Source organism: Aspergillus fijiensis, assembly GCF_003184825.1.
Source record: "Aspergillus fijiensis CBS 313.89 unplaced genomic scaffold BO72scaffold_85, whole genome shotgun sequence".
NCBI lineage: Eukaryota > Fungi > Ascomycota > Eurotiomycetes > Eurotiales > Aspergillaceae > Aspergillus > Aspergillus fijiensis.
Window position 1 is genome coordinate 92,946 of NW_024469061.1, and position 25,568 is coordinate 118,513.

The window sequence follows — 25,568 nt, forward strand, 5'->3', positions numbered from 1 at the left end:
AACGCAACCAAAATAAACGCAAAGCGTAAGTAGGCCAATGGAAGGGTGGGCTGACGCCATGCAGGCGGGATCCTCAAGCATTTCGGATTCGGACCAGGGAAGGAAGAGCAAACCACGCTTTCTCTCACTCTCTCTTTCTCAGAAGTCTGCCTCTCCATGGAGGCTCTGACAATACCGTACGCCCGTCATCGTACACGCCCCTGTACCCTAACCTCCAGTGGCAATCAAGTGGAAACGATGCCGTAACGGGCCGAGCGGGTGATGAGATTTTGTGTGACGCATGGTGCAAGATTGCTCAATTGTCAGGCCCTCAGAACTCACTCAGGTTGACAACATCCAACCACGGCAGGTTCGGCATGCATCGAGACTACGGGCGATATCGGGCTCGGGGCTTACTGTCCTGGGTCCGCGTCCGCGCCCTTTGTTCGTACACTATGTATGTACTGTAGGCACTAGGCATCCCTTCTTTTCCCGTTTCATAGTACGAGGTGTGGTCTAGGATGTCGATTTGTGGGTTGCCGAAAGGCCGCCGAGAGCCTTAGAGCTCATAAGGTCCTTGGATCCTTTGTTGTTTCGGGATTGACGGCGCTTGGGTTGTCTTTGTGGATACTCGTGAGTTGGAATCTCATCACCTCCGTCGGAGTTGGAGAAGACTCAATCCTCTGTGACTTTTGAGGTTATTATTGCCCAATGTAGCTTCCGTATTGTGCGATTGGGCGGCCGCGGGCGGGAAAAACTCTATAGTAGGTGGGTTATGCTGTGCTTGGGTTGAAATGGTCGGTTTGAGGTGTGCTGAATGCAGTTTTGTTTGGATAGTCTGGGATATGCTCCCGCAGGCAGAATTAGATATGCAGCGTGTACTCCGTACTCATATGTATGTACTGTGCTTATTGAACGTGCTACCTTGGCGCAAGCAAGTACCGTATGCACTGTACATTTACCGGTAGTATCTTGATATTCACATTATGAGAAAAGTGCTAGGTAAGCGAATAAATTCTGGGCAATGTAATTAATTCGATTTTCTCTCCACTTTCTCCATACGGATATTACAGTAGATATGCTTCCTACAACTCAACATCGTTAAGCCATCAAGGCCAGCTCGCAACAATTCATGTTACTCACTTCTGTGCACAACCACTTGACTTTCTTGTCTGTTCAATTCGCAGGCTGAGGCATAATTCACTCAAGCATCCGAAGTTACTCCGTCTGCAGCAAGCATGCAGTCTGCAGACGCCTTCCTGCTCGTCTCAGCGACTCACAACATGCAAGCACCTTGAAAGATATAGACCATAATGATGCACTCCGTAGTCTGCTGCTCCATAACTCACTCCCCACGCCTGTTCCATGCTTTCAGTTCAAACCCCACTCAAGCCATGAAGTCGACACCACGTAGGCAGAACGAGGCATAAACAATACTCACGGAGTGCCTTTGCGAGACAGCAGGCAAAGAAAAGGGGGGGAGGGGGAAGAAAAAATCTGTCGTGTCGTGGCCAAATGCCACCATGACACATGTTCAACCGCTCGTAGCCGAGAAGGACCCTGTCCTAGACAGCCCTACAGAAGTTCCTACATGCGCTACGGAAGGAGTGTGTGTATATATGATGGTGGGAAAATGTGAGTTGTCTCTTTCCACTTTCTGTATTTCATTTTGTCGTTCGGGTTCTAATCAGCATAGTTTGGAATTTATGCAAATGCCTGAAGCTACCGGTAATTTACAGTACATTTGTTTAAATCCTGGTTATAATCTTGTTTGTAGTATGAGCATGGGGTCAATCATATTGCCTTACTCAAGTTTGCTGCAACTCTGCAACCACATGCCAAAAGCAAATAATAGGGAGTTTGCTCTGTCTCATCCTTTCATGACGCCAGTTGTGAAGATGCTTTTGTAGTCATCGCATTCTCTTGAATCAGATCACAGAGGGCTAGTAGCTTTTCCAATCCTGAAACCTAGGCCGATAGCCTTTAGACAATGAAATAGGGTCTCTGCCTCGAAAAGGAGGTTATAGATGACATATCCCGACAGATGTGGTATCATCTCGCCAAACCCTACTACTCGAACAGATGTAACCCGTCATTTCGTCAAACCTTTAGCAAATAACAATGCAAGTAGCCCAAATCGGATCATACCAATACGTAGTACGGCTGCTAAAATGCGAACCCCCTTTTTTCCTTGGGGCGGCTACGTAGTAGCAGCTTGCTAGCCCAGCTGCAGCCTGCAATCCCACCGTTGAGACATGGGGAGTGGGATTTTTTTTTTTCATTTCCCGTTGTCGTAGTACAGTGTGTCCGGTCTCGCAAGGTAGACATAGTAGATTGGATAGTCGAGCATGTAATTGTGTGTGGTTTGTGCCTGGACTTGTTGTGGAGTGGAGACGGAAGCGGGCTCGGAAAGATCGTGAAGGCTCTAGTGCTGTCTGGACTCTGGAGTCCTCGGGTTTTGTGTGCCCGGGGCCCGGAAAAAAGAAGGGGGCATGGTTATCCGCGGCGCTGCAGGTTTCGGTCTAGATTGGAATCAATTGACCGGGGGCCATGGACTGACTGGGTCATTCTCCGCCAGGGTGGGTTTGCTGTGGGATCAATCAGTAGGATCATTAATTCATTGTTGATGGACTCCATAGAGTGACCGAGCTAACATGCGCATCAGGGGACTTTTTGTGCCGCTGGTGCTTACGCTGCCGCTGAAGACAGTTCGGCCATATTAGGTACAGTATATATCCCGTCAACTACGATAAGTACTGTGCAGAGTACGATTTGAAGGTTCGATCTCTGAGATACGCTGGGTGAAGTGCCTGCTGTGAAGGTTATAGATTTCTTTTCAATATTTGTATAGCCTGAAAAGTAGGGTTATGATAGTCACAGGAAGAAAGAAGCCCACAGAGTCTTTGAAGCACTACTCACGTTTCGCCTCCATCAATGATGATGTCTCTGACTGAATTAGTAACGATCCACACACGCTAAACGGTCTAGACAGTCGAAGGGCCTGTGAAACACGGACTGGATTCCGCCAAGCAACCCGGGATACAAAGCTGTCTACTACTCATGTAGTGTACTGAGGAGAAAGCAGTCAAGATACAACTGACTGATGGCTCCCCCGGCTATTGTCGATCCCGCGACGGATGATCTCCAGCATCTCCTTCCCCTTTGGCGCTGTCGTCAGATTCTCGTATCCCGTCCCCGTCACTAGGATGTCGTCCTCGATCCGCACTCCACCGACTGGGATGTACTTCACCGCTTCGACGAAGTTGATGTGTCGGGCGAGCGGTTGCTTCTGAGCATTGGCCAGCGCCAATTGAGAGAAGTAGATGCCGGGCTCGACCGTCACCACCATACCTTCCTCTAACACTGGAAACGAAAGGCTAGTGGGCGGCACCAGGTCGCGTCTTGCCCGCTGACCCTGGGCCGTGATTGGCCTCTCCGAGACGTCGTGGACTTCCAGTCCGACGTGGTGTCCCAGTCCGTGAGGGAAGAAAACTGCCGACGCCCCTGACTCACGGATCTCCTCTACAGGTCCAGGCTTGAGTACGCCCAGTGCTTGTAACCCTTGAATGGCAATGTTGTGTGCCAGGAGCTGTAAGTCTCGAAATCGTACCCCCTGTTTGATGCGCCGGATACATTCCTCTTGCATCTCCTCTACAATTTGATAAACGTCGCGAGCATACTCACTGGGCCACTCCGCGCCCAGGGGAAACGTCCGAGTGACATCGCTCGCATAGCACTCCCACTCCGCCCCCGCATCTAAACAGACCAGCTGTCGACCTTTCAGAGGCTCATTGTTTTTGATGTAGTGGAGGGTCGCGGCGTTGGGACCCGAGCCAGCAATAATCTCGTACGCTTGGTTCTTCGCGCCGTGAGACACACATGTGGCCAGAAATAGTCCTTCGATCTGTGTTTCGTTGGTCATCTTGTGGATCTTCTCCAGCACCTTCCGATGAGCCAGGCCAGAAATGATGTTTGCCTGGCGAATTAGTTGGATTTCATGGCTGTCTTTGATGACTCGAGCCGCATCCATCGCAGGAAGCAGGTGCTCGTGGTCTATCTGGAGCTTGGTGGCTGGTATTTCGGGTTGCTGAGACGTATGAAGAACATACACGGGCGCGGTGTCGTTGTACCCTTGGGCCCAGGACGCGATATCATTGTCTAGGGAGGTATGGTAGCGAACTCGGTCTACATCAAACCGCCGTTGAGCCTCGTCGACGGTCAGCGTGGGCCCCATCCAGATCGCCCGATGCAAATCGAAGTCGGGAACATAGAGAACCAACAGGTCTTTCTTGATATCGTAGGTCAGAAAGCAATCGGGTTCATCCACGCCGCTGAGGTAGTAGAAGTAGCGTCTTTGTCGGAAGGTCTGCGGTTGATCCGAATCGCCCCAATTGATTGTTGGTGTGCCGGCAAGATAGATAAGGCCGCTACAAACCCCCAATTTCATCGCGACCCTGCGCGCATGCTGCTTGGCTGTGCAAATTGTCTGTCAGCGTTGAACAAATATCCAACCAAGTGTTTCTATCGAAGAAAGGGAGGGGCAGAGCAAACCGACAATTAACATGCAAGCATACCTGGATATTTATCGAATTCATGGCCCTTGACGGACCAGCGAACATTGCAGACCTTCAGATCGGAGACAAGATCCGGATGAGCTGAGACACGCATTGCTTGGAAATTCAGGCGCTAACCAAGACGTGAGGACTAAATCAATGTGTAGAGCGCAGGAGGGGATGGCCCGGAAGTAGGAGGATTCCACGCAGGAGGAAGGGAACAAAGCACAACGATGAGACTAGGAAGAGAGGGTAACGAAGGAGGTGAGAAGATCAAGCGTGGAGATAAGCGCCTGGCATTTGATTGTGTTTTGGAACGCGGGTCCCCTGAAGGGAGGGAGGGAGTCAGTTAACGTTCCAGTTAGTTAGTTCATAGTCTAGTCCGTACGCGCCAGACGGAGCCGATACGCGATCCCTACCCGCAATGGGGTAAGAGTGACTGCGGGCGATCCCGTATCTGTTCCGTATCTTACCAGTCCCGTACCAGCGATAACAATGAGGATGTCATCATCATTTTTCCTCATGTGGTCGCGGCCTTGCATTGCATTGGAGGGAGAGAGAAAACAGGCAAGTACTCCGTACTGTGCAAGATAAAGATTGATCCAGGAACGAGGGGTCAAATTGTCCCAGTTCTGTACCTTATGACTAGAATTCTGTTTAAATGGGACATTCAGCCAGCCAGCCAGCCAACCAACAAACACATGCACTCCCTCTCTGTCTTAGACCCTTAGCGAGGGCCTGGAATGGTTGCTGATAAAAAAAGTGGCTTGATACGCCGTCATCCGAACGCATCGCCCGGAAGCGTCGCTGCCTTTTGCCCCCCTCCCCACATGCGCCTCTCGGGCTCTCACTTTGGCTCTCACTCAACTTTCACTCTCTCTTCCTACTCTTCTGCCTACTTTCTCGTTGAAATTTCGGGCTTCATCATCTCATAATCTAATCTCTTCTCCCGTCTCCTCCGTCATTCACCTCACCTCGTCCCTCATTGTGATATTGTTTATCTTTTAGTGTTCCCAAGTCACCGTTCGTTTGGTTGAATCCTGGTCCAACCCGTCCCTTCTCATTACCTATCGTATAATCGGCCAGCCTGAGACATCGAGCCAGTCAATGAACGATGCGGGCATATGAGGCAGCGGCTGCCTCTGGCTATAATATTCCTTCGACTTTAGTCAACCACTTTCCAGCCACCATTGCTCATCCGCCGACTGATCCTCACCTAGCGGCATCGAATTCCGATCATGATCGAGTTCTGTCGGCAATGCCCCAAGACAATAGCGGTCTGGTTGGCATCAGTGGCAACTCCTCCGGTTCGACCGGGAAGGGCATTCTGATTGGCGTCCTGTCCGCTTTTGGCTCAGCAGCCGTTGCAGTCCTTGTTCTCGCGGTCTTCTTTTTCTTCAAGTACACTCAGCGCGGTAGGATCATACTCGATCGCATCGGCCGACCCGGTGAGTTCGACGATGAACAGGCGTTCTTGCGCGAGGAAGCGGAGGCTCTGGAAACCATGGATGATTTGTCGCGGTCGGAATACTTGCGAGCAAAAGGTGAGTTTACTCTTCTCCGTCGCTCGATGCGGTCGCCACCAGTCGCAAAACCTGTAGCCTGTCTCGCGCGCATTCGTGGCATGCTAATTTGCTCGGTAGCGTTTATCGAGGCCAACCCACCCGAGTCTATGCAAACCGACATCTCGCTGTCTCAGTTCCTCGCGATCCAAGAAAAAGGAGTATCGGCCTGGGAGTTTCAACCCGAACTAGAGATCGCCAACTGCTTTGTCGAGGGTAGGACTGAGATTGAGTTCTATGATTCAGAATGCAGTGTCCAGACCAACCTGCCGGTTCCGAAACAGAATGACGTATATTACTGGGAGGCTAAGATCTATGATAAGCCGGAGAACACCCTCATCAGTATTGGCATGACCACGAAACCGTACCCTCTGTTCAAATTACCAGGTACGTCCCAAGGGTCATAAATGGGTGATTCACCCTACTAACTCACTACCTACCTGACAGGGTATCACAAATCCTCGGTCGCATATCAGTCAACAGGTCACAGGAGATACAATCAGCCTTTCGCTCCAACGCCTTATGGTCCCCCGCTTCTCCAAGGCGACGTTATTGGTGTCGGGTATCGACCGCGCTCAGGCACGATCTTCTTCACTCGCAACGGCAAGAAGCTAGAAGATGTGGCGCACGGACAAAAATCCCAAAACTTCTTCCCGACGGTTGGGGCCAACGGACCCTGCACCGTGCATGTGAACTTTGGCCAGATGGGTTTCGTTTTTATTGAAGCGAATGTCAAAAAATGGGGTCTAGCTCCGATGACCGGCAGCCTGGCGCCGCCGCCTCCTTATGGGAGCGAACAGGGCAGCATCCTTCTCGAATCTGGGCGAGAAAGTGCTGCGCAGATATCACAGCGAGTATACCAAGACGCCAATAATGCACGAACCAGCTCTACCCTCAGGTTCGGTCCATCCGTTAGCCCGGGTCCCGTGCGTTCTCCGACCGATATCTCTCTCGCCCAACTCGCTCACATACCCTCCCACGAAGATGTTGGTGAAGGCTCAAGTCGTACCAATGCTGGAGACACTGAGCAGGCACCCTTGTTGAACACGGACGATCTCGATCAGGTTCCACCTCCGGAGTACTCGAGCCCAGATGGCAGCCGAAGAGGTGGCGATGATATCCCTTTCGAGGATCAGCCTCCGATACCAAGCTACGATGCTGCGGTCGGCAACCCTAATGATCACGATCCTTACACGGATGAAGGTCATTGAGGGTGCTCTTCCTTTCGTTCTGTGATGTTCGTCCATATGTTCCGGGTGTGTATAGGGTGTGGTAGCCATGGAATCTGTCGGTATATTTATTCTGTTCATCTATTTTTAGCGGCCACGGCGGGCGTTTTTTCTCAAGGCGAACTGTTTTTCAGGCTGGGTTTCATGGGTTCGCCGCTAGATGTGGCAATGATGTTCTGGCTTTCCTTTGCGTATATACGGTTCGGTCACGGTGTTGTTCGTTTGCGATTTGGCTTTGGGAGTCATCATCTCTCACGGACTCTCAGGCGCAAAGCTGTGACTTCCGTTTCTGCGCGGCGTACGACGACTTCTTTTCCTCTTGGACTTCAGCGTGTCCAATGCGACAGTGTTGATGATGATATCCCCAAATTATCTTTCTTTTTCTTTTTCCTTTTCTTCTCACTTACTGGTGTTTGCACAGTACAAAATCCATCATTCACCTGATGCTATTCTTGAGCACTTGGGTGTTCTTCTGTAAGGCATGCCTTGGCCTGTCGCTGGGCTTTCTAATTCGCACGTGGGTTCTTTTATAGCAACCGACCTAAGCGCTTGTGTGAATCATAAATATCGACGCCATTAGCCACGTCCCATGCTATTGAGAACCCCTCTTGGCTTTTGATCCACAAGTGGACCAGCGCTTCACTTGAAAATAACATCCATGATGTTTGGGACGAAGCGAAGGCCGGATTGAGATTGTTGAGAAAGGAAAAGCATGCGCCAGCCGCTTATTTTGATAGTGTCAAATCCTTGCTGCAAGGAGATTTCAACTTAATGGTCAGACCTGTCAAGTCAATGGCACGGTGAGAATTGAATCAACGATGTGTATGAGCAATCTGGGGTAAATTAAATGACTAAAGGAGATAATAGAGAAGGAGATCAGAAGGGTGATGTAGACAGTGAGTGGTTCGTGGGGTTAAACTAATGGAGTCTAGAATCGAACCTTGAAGTTAGCTTTACTTACTCAGTTAACCTGCCCAGTAACTTCCCCAGTAACTTGAGTTACCCACCCGGGTGGAAATCACTCTTTCTCACAGGGCTCTTTTCTTTTTCTTTCTTGCTGCCCCCCCTCCCCCTTTAAGTTTGAGGCTGTTGATTTTCTTCTTTCCAGATTGTTATATCTGTTGGTTCAACCTTTCCTTCCGCTGTGTTTCATTGAGCGTAAGAGGAAATAAGAGCAGCGGAGGCTAACTTACTCATACTATCAACTTATCGTCTCACGTCATTACCCGCCAGCCAGCCTTCAATTGATAATTGATTGCGTTGTACTCCGTACAGTATCTGTACCTACCTTTTCTTTTTTACCTCAACTTGTCCTCCAACAACAAGTCACTCCCTCCTACTACCTTTCCTTTTGGCTGATTTCTTTTTAAAATTCTTGACATTCATGATCGCGTCGCTCCTCTTGACACGTGAAGGCAGTCAACTGGTACAAGTTTGCCCTCCAAACGAGGGGCGCATTGCGAAATCCTCGTCCAGCTGCTAAGTTATCGTCGGCGTCATCGGGTGCTCGATCCGTATTTCCCCCTCCCCACAGGTCCTCCGTCTCTCTTCCTCTCTTAACTCACCACCCCAGTTGATATCTAATAAGTGATCGACCCTATCATACGCATGTATCGCAAACCTACTTCTGCTTCTCTCGTGTCTCCGTCCCCCGGCGGCTTCCCTGATACAGTGCCCGACTTCAAAGGCACTACTTTACGAGGCTTTTTGATCGCCAACGCTCCTCCGCCCACTTGTCAGCCACCAAATCACTGGGGCCCTTAGGGTGCGCATTAGCGTCTTGCTCCCAACCATTGGGGTGTGACAGAGCTGTGCCCCAGATTCGTGGGGTAGCACCGCCGGGACCCTCTCAAATCTCTCGCTGACTGTCACTTCAACTGGAGGAGGACAACCAGTTGGGTCTACCGTTTCTTTCCTCCGTTTCCTTGTCCTGGTGACACAGCTTCGAGCAAGGAACCTGTTACCTGCTCGCGACAACCGCCGGAAGGTCAAATCAAGGAGGGCGGCGCTTCTTGTACCGTAACAAATCATTCTGCGACCAACCGCTCTGTCGCGGAGAGTCTACGGTCACATCACACGCTTCTCACTGGAACTATCTTGAATATCGTTGAACCTCTACAGGCTAAGATACTTTTCGATTTGCCAGAGAACGCTTTGGGCGCAGATTAGACTCCAGCAGAGACTGACGCGTAGGTCGCAACCACCAGCGTCATAAATCCCATTAGGACGTGTTTCCGTGCAGGAGGCCGGGCATTTGGAAGGGGCGAAGAAACTACTTGACTAGGAACGGGAGAAGTGTGAGTCAAAAGCCTGCCTTACGTGCTACACCATTCCTTCGTTGCTTTTCTATGCTCACAAGATGATCCCATCAGATACGGCTCGAAACATGCAGCAAGTGGGGGAACGCGATGGTGAGGCAACGCCTTCCAAGGGCAGTGAAGGAGGAGCCTCAGGTTTGCAAGTAGTTGTCCTGGTAAGTTAGCCGCGACTTGTGTTCATCTCACACCCTGTGCCTACCAATCGATCCATATGGCTTGTTCTCCGGTTTGATATGCTGTGCTAAGACATGCCGGCCTCAATCCTCTGGACTTGCTCCACCCTCACTATGCGGTTTGGCACCCTCTCGCTGCATCTGTGCAGCTCTCATGGTGTGACTTCTCTCCGGTTTCATTCGGCGTCGCCTGCATGCAAAAATTCGTGGCTAACATTTGGTTGAAAGGGCCCAACGGGAGGTCCACGCGAAGATCGGGTCACAGGCTTACTGGTTCGCTCGACATCGAGTAAATGGTCGGCAAATTCGGTAATCGCAGTGGATGCAGGGACCCTTCTCTGCGGAGTCATCAACATTCTCGAGCAATTCGACAATCACCAAGCTGTCTTGGACGTCGGACCATTCAGCGGCCTCGAGCTGCCTTGTAACAATGCTCCTGCGAACGCGGCACATTTCTTCCGCCACATTATCGGTGCCATTCTCATCACACATCCCCACCTGGACCATCTTTCAGCGTTCGCAATTAATACGCCAGCCTTGGAAGCTGGAAATGGCGCGAAAACAATTGCGGCTCTGCCGTCCGTGGTCACTGCCATCAAGACCCACGTATTCAATGATGTGATCTGGCCTAATTTGTCAGATGAGGAGGGGGGCGCTGGACTGGTTACTTATCAGCGCCTACGCGAGGGAGGCGAAGCAATGCTAGGAATTGGTGATGAGAGGGGATACAAACGAGTATGTGAGGGGTTGGTGGCGAAGTGCTTTGGTGTTAGCCATGGAAGCTGCAGACTGCATCCTCCTACGGAGAACGACGTCCACCACCGACTGAGCAGCGCAGCCTATGGCCCGGGTCCGATGAAAATCGGTCCTGGGGGCTTTTCATTTTCTACGGATGAGCTAGACACGGGGTAAGCTTAGATGTAGATTCACTGGTTCGCGCATCGAGTGGTACTAACTTGAGGTCAGGTACTATTCTCCGGTGGACTCGCCTGGTCTTCGGGGTCCTGTAAAAGAAAAATGGACCACAGTCGAAAGCTCTGTCTTCTTCATACGCTGTCCGATCGCGAAACGAGAAGTGATGATTTTTGGTGATGTTGAGCCTGACTCGATCTCCCGGAACCCGCGCAACAAGCGCGTCTGGGAAGTAGCGGCACCGAAGATTGCTAGTGAGCAGCTGCGCGCGATCTTTATCGAGTGTTCCTACAACGATGACGTTGAGGACGATTATCTTTACGGACATCTTTGTCCACGACATCTAATCTCCGAGTTGACAGCGCTTGCGAGCATTGTTAAGGAGATCAAATTTCCGGAATCCAATGCAACCAAGAAACGCAAACGTGCGTCCGCTCCCGATGTGGGTACAGATGTACCCCTCAGCCCCAAATCAAAGAGACTGGCTCTCACGGGAGAGAAGGGCCAATCTTCGAGTCGCCGAGGATCCAACCGAAGCACCCGTCGCCACACCCGTGCCAAGGCATCATTCGAGGAGCCCGATGAGAAGCTAGAAGGAGGAAGCCCAACCGTCTCACAACCGGCGACTGATGTTGGGATCAATACACAACTCGCCGAGAGTTCTGATCCTCTCACAACACACACATGGCCGGAGCCGCCCCTGGCTGGATTGAGGGTCTATGTTATCCATATCAAGGATCATCTGACCGACGGTCCCCCTGCAGCGGAACGCATTCTTCGTGAACTCCAAGCTCAGGGAAAATCTGCCGGGCTGGGGTGTGAATTCCGTGTTCCTGACCGGGGGGAGAGCATCTTCATCTAGTTTGGTTGTATGGCCATCCTCTACTTACATGAGGCTATCTCTAGATGTCTGGTCCACAAGCAGCATCATAAATATGTGCTTCTGAGGCTAATCGAGGCTGTCATTCAGCTGCCCCGAGCAAGGCATTTAGCCTGCGTTGTTTCTATTCTTAATATTGTATAGAGTTCTTTGAATACCCACATTTGCTAGGACGTTGTTTTACTTGTGGTCTACGCGTTCTGTTGAATATTTACCCTCTACATTGTACGTCCCATCGCTGCTAGCAGCTATTGTTATTACTTGGTTGTTTTCCATCACGAAGTGTATTCTTAGTACATCAGTTTTGACTGCCTTACACGGGCTCAATGAGGCTATTAGCCTACCCACATGGCATATTATCAGCACCGAGACGTAGTCCCCTTGTTCGGCAGAAACCCTCCACATAATTATAACCACAAAGAATCGCAGTCAATGCTTTTTGTTGACAGCTCATCGACATATCATCTTTCGTATATTGTTCAGATATCAAGCGGTACTTGCCCTTTTGGCCAACTCGATAATATCCTCCCACAACGCCCCCTCCCCACCAGGAACCCTGATACCTCCTCCTCCTCCTCCCCCTTCAGCAGCCCCCAACGCCCCCTCCAACTCCCTCGCAAAGGTAATCAACTCCTCCTCCTTTCCCCACTCCGCCATCGCCATCAACCCGACCGGAACCTTCCCACCATCACCACCATCAGCATCCACCCACCCGACGGGACACGAAATCGCCGGACACCCCGTGAAATTCGCCAACCAGACATACTCCATATTCCGAACCGAGGCACCCCCATCGGACAATCCGCGCGTCAAATCCTCTAGCCCTTGGATCCTCCAACCGGGGATCGGGGTGGTGGGCGTGCAGATGATCAGCCCGGGATGTTGCTGGAACAAGTGGGCCAGATGCGCCATGAGGCAGTGGCGGAGGCGTTGGGCGGCCAGGAAATCCTGGCCGGTGATCTGGTACATGCCCATGGAAACGAGGACCTTGTTTGGGGCGGAGAGGTGGCTGATTTGGGCGGGTTGCAGGCCGGACGCGATTTCGGCCATGATGGTTAGGACGTGGGCGCGCTGGCCTTCGGGGAGGTAGGGGATTTCCAATTCCCTGACTTCGTGGTCTGCGGTGGTGGTGAGGTGGGTGAGGGCTTGGTCGAAGCAGGTGCGGACGGTGGGGTGGGCGCGGTCGAGCCAAGCGGGGATTAGACCTATTGTTCTTCTTGGGGGTTGACTTTCTTGGATCGTTGAAGGTGAGGAGGATGGTGGTAAGGTTGATAGTGGGGGCGGGAAAGCGGCGGAGACGGGGTCCTGGGCTGCGGGAGCGGGCGTTGCCATGATGCGGTAGGCCAGAGCGAGGTCGTCGAGGCTGCTGGCCATCGGGCCGTAGACGCCCACCGTCGGTGCCAGCGAGACGGTCGGCGTGCCGCTGATGCGGCCGTGCGTGGGCTTCAACCCCCAGATTCCGCAGAAGGAGGAAGGGATACGGATCGACCCACCGCCGTCGGCGCCGAGGGCGATGGGCACCAGACCGGCGCTGACGGCGTAGCCAGAGCCGCCAGATGAGCCGCCGCAGTAGTAGTCGTGGTTGTGGGGATTGCGCGGGGTCCCGTAATTGGGGTTGTTGTTGTTCGTATCTGGATGGTGTGTTGGTTTTCTTGTCAGGTCTCTCTTGATCCCTTATCGAGAGAAGATAGAAGGGAGGAATTACCTAGCCCCAGCTCATGCATGGTCGTCTTCCCGATGATGATCGCTCCCGCATCTTCCCATTGCTTCGCGCACCATGAGGTCCCCTGATACTTTCCCTTGAAGTCGATCTTGCTGCCCAGCGTCCGCTGGTATCCCTCCAGGTGCACCTCGTCCTTGACGGCCACGGGCACTCCATCCATCGGCCCCAGCGGCTGGCCCGCCTTGTACCGCTGCGTCGACGCCGCCGCGGCCGCCCGAACCCGCTCGGCCTGCGACTCTAGAAACGCGACCGAGTGTTTGCGGCCGCCCTTTTGTTCCTCTGCAAAGTCCACATCGCGCCGGATCAGGGGCAACAAGGCCTCGACCACGGCCGAGGGCGTCAATTGCCCCGACTGATATAGAGCCACATAGTCGGCGGAGGTGTAGTATCCCGTGTGATCTTTCCGTCTCTGGGTCGGGACGGGTAGTGGTACGGTCGTCGTCGTCGTCGTCGTCGTCGTAGTTGATGCCGATGATGATGATGATGAAGTCGCGCAGTCGAGGAACGGAATCACGGTGGGGTCGTAGCGCGGGGCATAGTCGTCGAGAGGGAGGACGCGGATGACGTTGAAGCCGGCATTGCGCCAGAAGTAGTCCTGGATGAAGCCGACGTGCTGGATCCTGCACGGTTTGAGGTGGCTTAGCTCTTCTTATCCTTGTTTTTGAAGGCGCGCGCTGGGGGAAAAGAAGGTGGCTGAAGGCACAGGCTGGAAATCACTCGGTGGCAGCGATAGGTAGAGGAAGACAGTTGTAGCTTACAGGCTCGCTCCAATTGCTAGAGGCATGCCTCGGAAGACTGGGATCACTTGGTCTTCATTTTTATAGGGGACGGAAGGGCCTTCGCGTACTTCCGGATATTGGAAGAATTGGGGTTTTGCGCTCATGATGCGCGTAATTTCAGTGACACATTCGAGGTTTAGAGAGTGCGAAAAAGAGTATGAAGAAGGGAAGGTGGGTGGGTGGAAGGAAGAAGAAGTAGTGGCTCCGCTCAAACCGGTCCAGCCAAATTAATTCCCCACATGAGCTCCTCCTTTGTCTGCGGAGCCGCGGCTCACCATGTGCTTCGATGCTAAATCAACCGGACAATCTACCATCATTCATGTCTCTGGTGGATCAGTGAGAAGCACTATAATTTTGTCGGATTGATCAATATACACTCATCATCTAATACAATATTTGCACTTTCTTTCTCGCGCGTCAGAGTACCAATTTGATACCAGCCCCGTCCAGCCCCAGTGCAACCCCCGTCAGGATTGCGAGATACCCAATCAAAATGGCCATGGCTTGAGCGGTATTGAGGTCCAAGGTAGGGACGCTAAGATTCACCGCGCCGGTGAGAAGGTTGGCCACCAAGAACACCGCCAGTCCACCCTTGTTGAAGGCCGAAAGGATCGGGCTGGTTGCAAAGGAGACCCGCTCCGCTTCGCCCTCTCTTCCCGAGGTCCGATGGACTGATGGGAAGAAGATTGTCTCCAGGAGACAGAACACGAAAAGCTGTGCGTTGTTAAAAGCCGACACCCATACTACGTATGGCATGTTGGCAAGGCGCCGCGACACCGGAAGATTTGCGCCGTAGCCTAACGCATACGTCGAGTTGAGCAGGAATATCCCGGTCCAAACCAGAGCCTGGCCTCCCAAGGTAGCTAGCACGCGTTTCCTGGCCTGTTGCGGGGTGGTGGACGGGGATGTGCCGCGCGGCATGATCCTGATGCCAATGGCCCGGCCAGCCAGGAAGATCGCAAAATACCCTACGAACGAGAACACCCCTTCCCGATTCTTGGAGAGCAAGTCGGGTCCCCGGGGAGCGACCAATATATAGCTCTTCAGATCAGTGGATTCCAGAGCCACCTGATACAAAGCCGCAACCCCAAGGGACAAGAGCTCGTAAATTGGGACCAGCGCAGCGAGGGTGTCAAAGATCTCAACGAAGGGAGGCAAGAAGCCTAGGGTGAAAAAGAAGTTCCAATGCACGCCATATTCTGTCACATGCTCAGCATAGTCGAGACCTTTGACACTGTACAGTCGGATCAGACCCAGGGCGAGCAGAGGAATGGAGTGGCGGGTCGAGGCCACCAGTCGCTGACCCAGAGACTTCTTCGGGCCTCCAATTTGACGACTCTTGAGAACTGAGCGAGCCGAGACCACCCCTCCAGAGAACACAAACGACCCAACTCCCAGATCCATGAGCGAGGTTCCCCAATTTTCGACTTTGGCAAATCTCCTAGGGAACACACGGAAGTCCACGGCCAGAATGGCAGCACAGGTGATGACCATCATACATGCCCGATAGGTTGTCAGATAAGGGAGAATCGGGAGGGAGTGATCGGGCTCGGATTCACTTTTCCTCGATATCGAAGCATGCGGCGGTGGCTTGGCCTTTTTTTGAGCGGGTTGGGGTCGTGAATTGAGCAGCAGCAGTAGAGCCGGAGCGAGGAGAAGAGCGTTTAGAGTCCATGGTGCTGCAGAATACACGGTGGTTGCAAAGAGAATCGCAAGGATATTGAGTAGGAAATCGGTGACCAGCGCCGCGGGAGTGTATGGAGAGAAGAAGGAAAGGCGGGATTGGAGGACGGACCAAAGAAGGATAGCGGCCTAGAAGATATCATGAATCAGAAGAGAAAGAGAAGAAACGAGATGAGGTGAGATGAGGCAGGTTGAGTTTGAAGATTAGTACACACTGGGGCAATTTTGGACATGTGTACACAACATACCGGAGCTACCAAGGTCACCGCATTAATCTCGAAGATGCTTCCACCGGTTAGATTGGACACAAAAGCCTCCTTACGGGCTTTGTAGCTCGGATCCATAGGCTGATAATCGCTGAGCGCCTTGAAGAGAAGCCAGAAGTTAATCTTGCATTAGTGTGGGTGTTTGTTGTTGAGAATGGGGGGACAAGTGGGTTGTGAATAATTGATGAATGAAATGAAGGCGGAGAGCAGAAGCATAACAACAACTGGCTGACTGCCGAGTCCAAAATGGCCAAATCAGGTAAGTACAATTGTCCGCGGCGCCGGGTCTCCCCGCCTTTCTGTCGCCCGGTTTTTTTAACATCACAACAAACAGCGCTCTTATTATCTTCAGACAATTGATCAAGCTAGAACACACCCTCGTGTGTTTCCCGGCCTTTACCATCTCTCGCATGGTCTTCTTTCATCCTTTTGATTCCCTGCGTAGCCCCCCCCCCCGCAAATCACGAGACAACGGCCTGATAGCGAGCTGACACACCCCGGTCTATAGCGGTCGCCTGTTATTAGTGTCGTCATGACCTGGTCTGCATTGTCTTGTCTCTAAATCAAGTCCGATGAGCTTGCATCACCCAGCAGATTAGTCGATGTCTACGACGTACATCTTACACCTTACACCCCTCACTTGAGCCACGAAGCGCACAAAGGAATCTAGGACAAGGCGCTCGAACACGTGCAATAGATAGAAGGCAACGATCATGCCCACGGCTATGATGCACGGCTTTTGGGCCTTCTCGTGCTGATCAGGGTGTGTATGAACATTCCCTGCGTTCTGCTCCAGCTTCATAAATTGGACACCCAGCCCTATAGTTCCAGGGAATTACGGGATATTCGAATACGATGGGAGCAGGGAACGTAACAAGGATGCAACGGAGGTTCTCCGGGGCGTGACCATGTACGCAGTCGTAGGCTGCGTAGCTCTGCATGCTCTCATGCTCGAAACGAGGCCGTCATGGATTTCTTCAAAGGCGCAGTAGCGCTTCTGGCGTTGGACGGTGGAGAGACTCCTGCAAAATCGATCGAAATTCGGACAAGACTGTCCTACTACTGCTCTACCAGGTCTCACCACGATGCAGCCTGAAATGATGCTATGCAGCTGCTATCAGCGCAACTGCAAGGCTCTCTAGTATTGTTTAATCGATGAGATCACTCTCCGAACTCCTAGCCCCTCGCCACCAATAGCCGGTATTCGACCGAAGTCGCACCCACGTCATGGCTGGCTCAGAGGCTGCTCCTTGGCTTCAGTTCAATTCATCGTTCTATTTTGGATTTCTGAAATCGGTTGCTTTTGCCGGAAGCTTCTTCTGGGCGAATGATGATCGGTAGTCGTCGCAGCAGTGGTCGCGACAGGGTCTCTCTCATCCTTCTGGTGCTGCAGTCTTTAGGACTAACGGCATACGAGACGAGTCTCGAAACAAAATCGGAGGCATTTCAGCATTAACCCAGTGCCCACTGAACAGCAGACAGAGACCATGCGTCATGCATTAGAAATCAGCCATCCGTATTCCAATTCGTCGCAGATCAACGCTGGCTTGTCTTGAAGCTTGCCTGCTGTTCAGACCGGCACCAGCAGTTAGTACAGGTCACCACGAATGCGGCGATGCGCTACGGCCGAGAAATCGTGCTTCTGCGATTATTCGATGGGCTTCTATTATACGAGTTCCAGCCTTTTCGGCTCCTCGCCGTATCCCGATTGACCTTTTAAAGTTCTTCTCGTCTCCGTTCGGTTCAGCGAATCGAATTCTCATTTCAAGGAGGCTAAGATAAGGGGGTTGAGGGGTGGATCCGATCTACTCATCCTCGTGGCGAGCACCATTTAGATGCAACCATGGAACCGGCTTAGCGAGAGCTTGGTGATCTCACTGAAACTGGGAGAGACTTTCGCAACTTCTCTGAACTCCCACCAAATCCGGAAAAAATCTTGTCGCGGAGATTTCGGGTTTCGGAAATAGCTCACCCTTTTGGGATTAGGTTAGATCTTACTCAGTAAGTCTCACTGGCGCTAAGACGAGGGATGCGCAATTCGTTCACAATCACAAGGCTAGACACTAGAAGGGTCCACGTTCAGCCAATTGTCATTTATGCTGATTGCCGGCTGAGATCTAAGATTCGCTGACTGCGCAGCACATTCCACCACAGAGGTCGCAGATCGCCAGAACTGTGCATTCGGAGCTTCGGTACGTACGTGGTTCCTGCTACTTCTCACACGCTTCGCCCAGTCAAGCCCACTGTTCCAGGTCCGCTGGCCTGCTTCCAACCCTTACAGAGAAGGTCGGTTGTGCCCCAGCGATGCCCCATCGCCCTAGGAGCAGCCCCCTTCCCCCCCCCCTTCAATTGCCACTTTTTGTTCTTCGGTCAGCTCCCAACCTGTCGGAGACAAAGTTGCCAAGAGGCTCTCAAAAGCCAATTCAAGCCCGTGAATGTTTTTTTTCTGGCGAGGCCATGACATACTGAGGTTTTCTTTTGTTCCCGCTTAGAGGGCCGTATCCGCCGCTCAATCGGGGTTGCCATGTGGCCCGGATAGACTAAGATCCACCGATTGGCTAACCTCTACCTGTGGGAGGGACAATGCTCTCTGGATGCTTTTATTCCGACAATGCTGCTTTCAGTCAGTGCTGCAAGGACAAATGACACCCTGCCAGATCTGCTTTCATCTGGTCTGATACGATGCAGCGGTGTTTAGCAGTGTCGGGCACCTGACGAGGGAGAGGGGCGACGCAGTCCGTCGCACCAGCCATTCCATCACAAACCCCGGCTAGGATGTCTAATCTCTAGTCTGCCTAGTCACCTCCCCCCTCCCTCCCGGAGAGCCTTGGAGTATGCTTGTAGGTTAGTAGGTTGGGAAGTGAGAGGGAGGGGGGGGGGGGGGAGGAGGCGGAGGTCGGCAAAGCACACATAGCGCAGCGCCGGAACAACCCCGTCGTAATAGCGTGCTGACTACTTACTACTGACCTACTATACAGGGATTTTAGTGACAAAGCCTTACTCATTGGCCCTGTTAGAGGCTAGAAAAGAAGACCATTGGGAATGACCAGTAATGTTGGGAAAAATTTCACAGAGGACAGCAGGCGGGGGGAATCCTCTTCTCCCCTCTTAGTCTTAAATTATTCCCTCGTTTTGCTATGTACACGATCTACTAAGGTTCCCCCCGGAGGGGGCTTTACCTTTACAGTTTACGTGCCTAAATCTGCGCGCGAATCTGACGGCCCTCCGGAATGGGGCTTCACAGCCCGAGCCAAAATGGGTCCATTTCCTAACCATAATTCTCAACAACGATTACTAACTTATCTTAACCGCCTGTCTTGTTTTTGTTTAAAATCTGGTGGCTCCTTCTTGTCCCGCTGGAAACATATATATAGCTAGTTTAGTGCGACCCACGCATTCGGAACAGCTATAGTCGCATCTTGAGAGAACTGCTTCTCTCCAACTTCTCTGCTTCTCTGTCTTCCTCTGGGGCCTATCGCACCCCCATTCACATATATTCCTGTCCCATATGACTGTCGCTTCTTTGATCACTGAGACTATCAAGCTGGCTACGAGTCGGTTAGCAGAATGAGCCCTGCCCCGGAACCTCGGCAGACGAAGAAACGCGAATCGCGTGCTGGAGCACGGAAAGTGACGTCGCTCTCTGCCGAGCAACTAGAAAGGAAGCGTGCCAATGACCGTGAGGCTCAAAGAACCATTCGTCAGCGGACAAAGGAGCATATCGAGCGTCTAGAGCATCAGGTGGCTGAGCTGAAAATCAAAGGAGACCGGTTCGACGAGATAGTCCGACGAAATACCGCAATGGAGATGGAGATTCGTTCTCTTAGACACCAATTAGCCTTGGCCACAGGCAGGCAGGGTCATTCAAGCCTGGGTGAGTGACGAAGTGTATCCCTCCCTATAGGCTATCATGCCCCAATTGCTGATCATCATGTTTATTGCTTGTCAGATGGCTCATACAGCACTCCCTCCGGGTCCATGCTACCTTCACCTCATCTCCCGGACTCCTTGAGCTTGAATCCAGCTTCCAGGGCGGCCTCGGTGCTGTCCACATCAAGTCGAACATCCATTGCTCCCGAGTGGCAACCATACGGTTCAGCTCGGACATCTTCCGTAGGGGAACCTTCGGACACAAGCTATGGGGCTAGGCTCGAGCCATATGTCTATGAAAGTCACATTCAAGCGCCCAACCTGCTACCGGTCGCTTCAGCCCATATTAGTTACAATCCTTCCCTCTGTGCACAACCGGCCCAGCCTCCTGATTCGGGTTACCCGCCTTACCCGCAGGGCTACCACCCCGAGGCTATCCGTGGTCTCGGGCAGGAGAGCTCACACCACACCCAACCCCAAATACCCTGTGTTCCAGGTCAACGATCGATGTCGGTGCCAACTTGTTCTTCAGAAAGAGAATCATCGGGGTATCCTGTTGTCCAGGCACCACAGCAATATCACGAGCATACCATCCCGTCACATTCGACACAACCGAGGAGCGAGTATAGCTATGACTGGAGCCATCATCAATCGTGACTTTTGAAGAATCAGAAGAGGCTCGCAGAGGCTACACCATCCAGCATAATATGATCCGTGGCAAGCGATGAAACCCACTCGTCTCCCTTGTCCAGCGGGAAAGGGTGCGGATAATGCCCAGTGATTTGGATTAAAAGATTGGTCCGAGTTTGGATTTGACTGCTCGGTCTCCGGGATCTTGCAGCAGCCGTGAGATTATCCAGACCACCCCTCCCCGCAACCCTACCTTCGGACTAAAGCGCCCGGGAGGTCGGCTTGTTAGGCAGGCCTAACAAAGCTCCGGCACAGCATCCCTGACTTTTTCGACGGAGATACGCCACGAGCTTGGCACATCTTTCACCGGCATGATCGGGACGATGTGCACGATTGCGCGTCCAGAAAAAGGATGTATGACCAAGTCCGCAGAGTCAGAGATAAGCGAAAGTTAACATTATGCAAGGCTGCAAGATTCGTTTGTTCGAGAAGCGAGGGTGAAATCAAAACCCACTTGCTATTACCAAATTTCCGGAATGTGAATGGCGCGAATGGAGCAAACCACGGTACTGGGCCGGAGCCCGGCTCGGGGAGGAGCCGGTTACAAAACCCACGTACCCGGGTGCAGGTGCACCATCCGAGTCATTACCATCAACACCTTGAGGCTCTGCACACAAGCCACGAGCTACCCAGGAATATACAAGAAGATTTGTGCTTGATTCAAAGCATCACCTGAAGTGCCGGGGCTGACGGGACTCCAAAGTGCTTGATCGAAATTTGAACCATGCCGAAATCCGAAATCTCTTCCCGTGGGATTCAATTCCATTATTATCTCCAGGACCTCTCACCTTTTGTGCTACATTATTGGATAAAGACTTCACGGCTGACTATCGGCTCCAGCCGATGGCCCCGTCCCACGATCCTCCCACGATGATCAATTTCCCTTTTGTATGCATTCATGTAATCCGCTTCCGATCGGATTAGACGAGCATCATGGGGGCCTGTTCTGGCATTTTCTATCGCTTACTAGACTAGAGGATTACCGGGGGCCGTCCTTCACGATTGCCCACTTGTCAAAATACTCATACATGCATCCGCAATTACGGTAGTAGATCGGTTCTGATTTCCGATGGGAGGGGAAGGTTCCTTTCCTATTTTCCCAGGCTAAGCCTCGAAGAAGAATCGACCCCGAGACTTGGAGTTTGAAGAGCTCCAAAAAAGACGGGGCCCGCTTTCCCAACCCGCAACTAGGAACAGACAACACTGAACAGAGAGAGGAACCCCCCCAAAAAAAAAAAAAAAAAAAAAAAAAAAAAAAAAAAAAGAAAAAAAGAAAAAGAAAAGACGAGCAGAAGGCCCTTTTCCGCGGAAGTGGAGCTTAATCCAATCACGCCATTTCAATCTAGTGAGTCTAGGACTCTAAAGCCAAGTTTGGTACGTAGTAGTTCGAATATATTCATTACCAGTTAGCACTACTGACTACGGCCAATGCTGATTGTCAAGCACCACAAACAACCTGAGCACTTTTAGCGAGTGTACTGCTTCTGCAACAGCTTGGCGATGGTCTGCAGCTGGATGTTGCTCGTGCCCTCGTAGATCGCCCCGATCTTGCTGTCCCGGAACATTTTCTCGGCGATGCCCTCGCGTACGAAGCCCATTCCGCCCATCCACTCGACCGCGGAGCTGGACACGCGCCCGGCGACCTGCGAGGCGTACAGCTTGGCCATGGCGGCGTCGTGGACGAAATCCTGGCCGGCCTCCTTCTTCCGAGCCGCGTTGTAGACCAGCGCGCGGGCGGCGGCAATCTCGGTATACGCCTGGGCCAGCTGGTGCTGCATGCCCTGGAAATTGCCGATCAATTGGCCGAATTGTCGGCGGTCGTTCCAGACGTACCTGTATTGGACATGGTCAGCGAATTGATCCCTGCAGAGCGCTTGGTGCCGGAAGTAAAATAAAAGATACGGTGGAGAATTTAAGCGATGGGAAGATAATTTTGATGGGGATTTGGGGGGGGGGGGGGGGGGGGATCCTCTTACTGAGCAGCATTTTCCCAAGCTCCCAGCGCTAGGCCGGTCATTTGAGCCGCAATACCAATGCGACCCTCATTCAGCACGCTAATTGCGTACTTGTATCCCTGACCCTCCTCGCCCAAGAGGTTACTCTTCGGGATGACGACATCATCAAAGTTGAGCACACAGGTACTACTGGCGCGGATGCCGAGTTTCTTCTCCTTCTTGGCGATCGAAAAGCCGGGAGTATCTTTCTCGACGATGAACGCGGTGATGCCCTTGTACCCTTGGCTGGGGTCGAGATTGGCGAAGACGATGAAAATGCCGGACTCCATGGCGTTGGTGATCCACATCTTGGAGCCATTGAGCTTGTAACCCTCGGCGGTCTTCTCGGCCTTGGTCTGCAGGGCGAAGGCATCGGATCCGGAAGCCGGCTCCGAGAGGCAAAAGGAGCCCACGGTGCCGGTGGCCAGCCGGGGCAGCCAGGTGCGGCGGGCCTGGGCGTCGCCGTACTTCATGATAGCGGTGTTGACCAGGGTGTTGTGGACGTCGACCAGCACGCTGACGCTGGGGTCGACACGCGCCAGCTCCTCGATGGCCACGATCGCCGCCGTGAAGTTCATCCCCGCCCCGCCGTACTCCTCGGGGGTCTCGATGCTCATCAGCCCTTGCTCGAACAGCTGCTCCACCACTACCGCGTCCATCGTCTCCGCCTCGTCCATCTCCCGCACCTTCGGGCTGATCTGCTCCTGCGCGAACTTTGACACGCTCTCCGCCATCAGGGACTCCGTCTCGGACAGAAAGGTGATCGGGGTCGGCGTCAGCCCGGAAAGGTCGACGTCCCGCCGGCGGGACGTGGTGGAGAATGCTTGGGTACTACTGATCGGACGGAATGTCCCGGTTAGTTTCTTGAGTTCCATGCCAGTGGTTGGACACCTCGCGTAAAACCTCATACCTAGGAAGAACTCGGGTCCGCAACGGCTGTCTTGTCGTGATAAGGCGGGCGGAAGCAGCGGTGCGGGACAAAGGCCGCAATACGCGGGAGAGACTCGTCATTGTGATTGTGGGAGTGTGGTATACTGGGTATATTTTAGCTGGCTAATAACGAAACAAAACTGAATCCAGCAGGAGATAAGAATGGCCGGGGGGGTTCCTTTGAGGTGCGTGTCAAGGAGATAGCGAGGAGAATAAAAATGGGGAACGGGGAAAGGGAAGCCAGCGTTCTGGGGAAGTGACCGGGGATCACGAGGCCGAGGTATTTCGAGCCTCGGCTAAACGCGGCGTTCCCATGGGTTGGTTTAATCCAACTGCAGATCATCCGTTCGACAAAGACATTCATTCTTCACCATTCCATTCCCCCCGCACGTTATGGGACAACATCATCTTGCATCTCGCAGCGTTACCACAGGAATGGAAACGCTATGCTCTATTGTCGCTATGAATATACTATACTAATCTATATATCAAATAAAACAAATCAAATCAAATCAAATCGAAAACAAAAACTCCAAATCAAACAGAAAATGACTTTCAAAGTCGTCAACGCTAAACACCCAGTCACACGCAAAACACCTTGGCGGGATCGAATTTGATGGACTGCGCAAAGTAGTACCCCCTCTGGTTCGCCACGATCCGCTTCCCGGACCGATCGTCCGTGAAGTCGCAATTGTAATGTGTATGCCCGAACGCCCACAGGCGCACCTGCGGTCGCTCCCAGCACGGCTCTCCGATGAGGTCCGTCGCGAACGCCGACGTGATCGGACTGTCGGCGTAGCGCGGGTCCACGGCCGCCACCGCAACGGTCGGGCTGTGATGGCTGAAGATGACGATGCGATGATGCGGATCGTCTCGGGCGATGTCGGTGACCTGGTCGTTAAGCCAGGCACGCTCGGCCTCGTGGGCCGCACGGTGCTGCTCGACCGTCCAGTCCTGGATGTAGTGAAAGTCGTTCAGGGCGTGGCTGACGGTCTCCTCCTGAGCCTCACTCACGCGCGAGTGGAATGTACATCCCAGGACTGTCACCTGGGGCGTGAGGCGGTACCGCGTGCGATCGAGGAGGACGAACTCCCCCAACTGCGACGGCGTCGTCGCCGCCCTTTGGCGCCGGTCCTGGATCTCCTCGGAGAATCGCTGCAGGCGTTCGCGTGTGGCCGGCCAGCTGGCATCGAAGGGCTCGTGGTTGCCCAGGACGAGGAAGACGATCTTGAAGCGGTGAAGCTGGGCTTCGAGGAATTGCAGGTAGCCATCATCTTTGACATTGCCGATGTCACCCAGCAGGGCTAGGTAGGGCGCGGTCGGGGTGATTCCGAAGAGGTCGTATGCTCGCGGGTTCTCGAGGTGTAGGTCGGAAAGAATCTGGAACTGTGCCATGCTTGCGGAGGAGAAGGAAGCGCTGGCTCGGGGCGATTCGATGTCCAGATCGCTTGTAGGATGGGCTGGCTAGTAGTAGCTCAACGACTTACTGGAATACGGTCGGAGGCCAGTGCATAAGCGCCGGAGGGATACTAAAAAAAGAAAAAAGGTCCTTGTAGCCGCTGGTCGGTCTCAGTTACCACAAATAGTGATTTTAGGCGATTCAAAGTCTCGATTGGAAGGGCTTGCACAATTCGCCTCTTGGGACGCTCTTCTATTGGAATCGTTGGGGTGGTGGTGAAAAGTGGACGTACTGTACACATCAGGTACGTTGGGCCTGGGTAGGTACTGGTAGTAGGTCAGTTGTTGCCCTTTCCCAACCACTCACAGCTCGCCTTATCAATCGGTGGCGGTGTAGGAGATGATTGACGTGTGGCGCAGCAGGCGCTAGGAGGCGTCAGGGTGCTTATGTCATTCCAGGGTCTGACGTTCATTCACCCATCCATTCATTCCCTGATGGATCCATCCCACATTGGCACCCCTACCCCATGACGGACTTGGCCAGCCATGAGGGACAGGGGCGCTGTGTCTAGCTATTTATGGCCTCCCTCCAAGTTGCCAGCAGGTTTCTATCAATTCTTCCGTTCTCT

The 25,568-nt window shown here is 52.8% G+C and overlaps 8 protein-coding genes across 8 annotated transcripts; 3 read left to right on the forward strand and 5 right to left on the reverse strand.

The window, feature by feature from the left end:
* Positions 1-1,834: 1,834 nt before the first annotated feature.
* BO72DRAFT_453172 (uncharacterized protein) lies at positions 1,835-2,372 on the reverse strand. The gene is made up of 2 exons (XM_040945916.1): positions 2,128-2,372; positions 1,835-2,049 (listed from the first exon to the last, which is right to left on the reverse strand). Exon 1 carries the CDS (start codon positions 2,305-2,307, stop codon positions 2,146-2,148), a length of 162 nt encoding a protein of 53 aa, XP_040795984.1. The 5' UTR covers positions 2,308-2,372; the 3' UTR covers positions 1,835-2,049; positions 2,128-2,145.
* Positions 2,373-3,064: 692 nt separating this feature from the next.
* On the reverse strand, positions 3,065-4,647 carry BO72DRAFT_390651 (aminopeptidase P family protein; the record flags this gene model as incomplete). Its single annotated transcript, XM_040941819.1, has 2 exons — positions 3,065-4,452; positions 4,554-4,647. The coding sequence occupies 2 exons, from the start codon at positions 4,645-4,647 to the stop codon at positions 3,065-3,067; spliced, it is 1,482 nt and encodes a 493-aa protein (XP_040795985.1).
* A 1,143-nt stretch (positions 4,648-5,790) lies between these two features.
* Positions 5,791-7,305, forward strand: BO72DRAFT_501437 (SSH4 family protein; the record flags this gene model as incomplete). The annotated part of the gene is made up of 3 exons (XM_040948981.1): positions 5,791-6,076; positions 6,176-6,481; positions 6,542-7,305. The coding sequence occupies 3 exons, from the start codon at positions 5,791-5,793 to the stop codon at positions 7,303-7,305; spliced, it is 1,356 nt and encodes a 451-aa protein (XP_040795986.1).
* Positions 7,306-9,928: 2,623 nt separating this feature from the next.
* Positions 9,929-11,588, forward strand: pdeA (3',5'-cyclic-nucleotide phosphodiesterase PDE1; the record flags this gene model as incomplete). The annotated part of the gene is made up of 3 exons (XM_040948982.1): positions 9,929-9,973; positions 10,043-10,722; positions 10,781-11,588. 3 exons carry the CDS (start codon positions 9,929-9,931, stop codon positions 11,586-11,588), a joined length of 1,533 nt encoding a protein of 510 aa, XP_040795987.1.
* Positions 11,589-11,890: 302 nt separating this feature from the next.
* BO72DRAFT_440808 (amidase) lies at positions 11,891-14,279 on the reverse strand. The gene is made up of 3 exons (XM_040943462.1): positions 14,088-14,279; positions 13,312-13,949; positions 11,891-13,237 (listed from the first exon to the last, which is right to left on the reverse strand). Exons 1-3 carry the CDS (start codon positions 14,210-14,212, stop codon positions 12,093-12,095), a joined length of 1,908 nt encoding a protein of 635 aa, XP_040795988.1. The 5' UTR covers positions 14,213-14,279; the 3' UTR covers positions 11,891-12,092.
* A 167-nt stretch (positions 14,280-14,446) lies between these two features.
* Positions 14,447-16,331, reverse strand: gwt1 (putative GPI anchor biosynthesis protein Gwt1). Its single transcript, XM_040945917.1, has 2 exons — positions 16,040-16,331; positions 14,447-15,920 (listed from the first exon to the last, which is right to left on the reverse strand). Exons 1-2 carry the CDS (start codon positions 16,133-16,135, stop codon positions 14,526-14,528), a joined length of 1,491 nt encoding a protein of 496 aa, XP_040795989.1. The 5' UTR covers positions 16,136-16,331; the 3' UTR covers positions 14,447-14,525.
* Positions 16,332-19,530: 3,199 nt separating this feature from the next.
* BO72DRAFT_294920 (bZIP transcription factor) lies at positions 19,531-20,766 on the forward strand. The gene is made up of 2 exons (XM_040940390.1): positions 19,531-19,931; positions 20,007-20,766. The coding sequence occupies exons 1-2, from the start codon at positions 19,625-19,627 to the stop codon at positions 20,582-20,584; spliced, it is 885 nt and encodes a 294-aa protein (XP_040795990.1). The 5' UTR covers positions 19,531-19,624; the 3' UTR covers positions 20,585-20,766.
* A 1,238-nt stretch (positions 20,767-22,004) lies between these two features.
* On the reverse strand, positions 22,005-25,430 carry BO72DRAFT_440816 (acyl-CoA dehydrogenase mitochondrial precursor). Its single transcript, XM_040943463.1, has 4 exons — positions 24,137-25,430; positions 23,522-23,614; positions 22,594-23,445; positions 22,005-22,450 (listed from the first exon to the last, which is right to left on the reverse strand). Exons 1-4 carry the CDS (start codon positions 24,934-24,936, stop codon positions 22,084-22,086), a joined length of 2,112 nt encoding a protein of 703 aa, XP_040795991.1. The 5' UTR covers positions 24,937-25,430; the 3' UTR covers positions 22,005-22,083.
* Between the last annotated feature and the right edge of the window lie 138 nt (positions 25,431-25,568).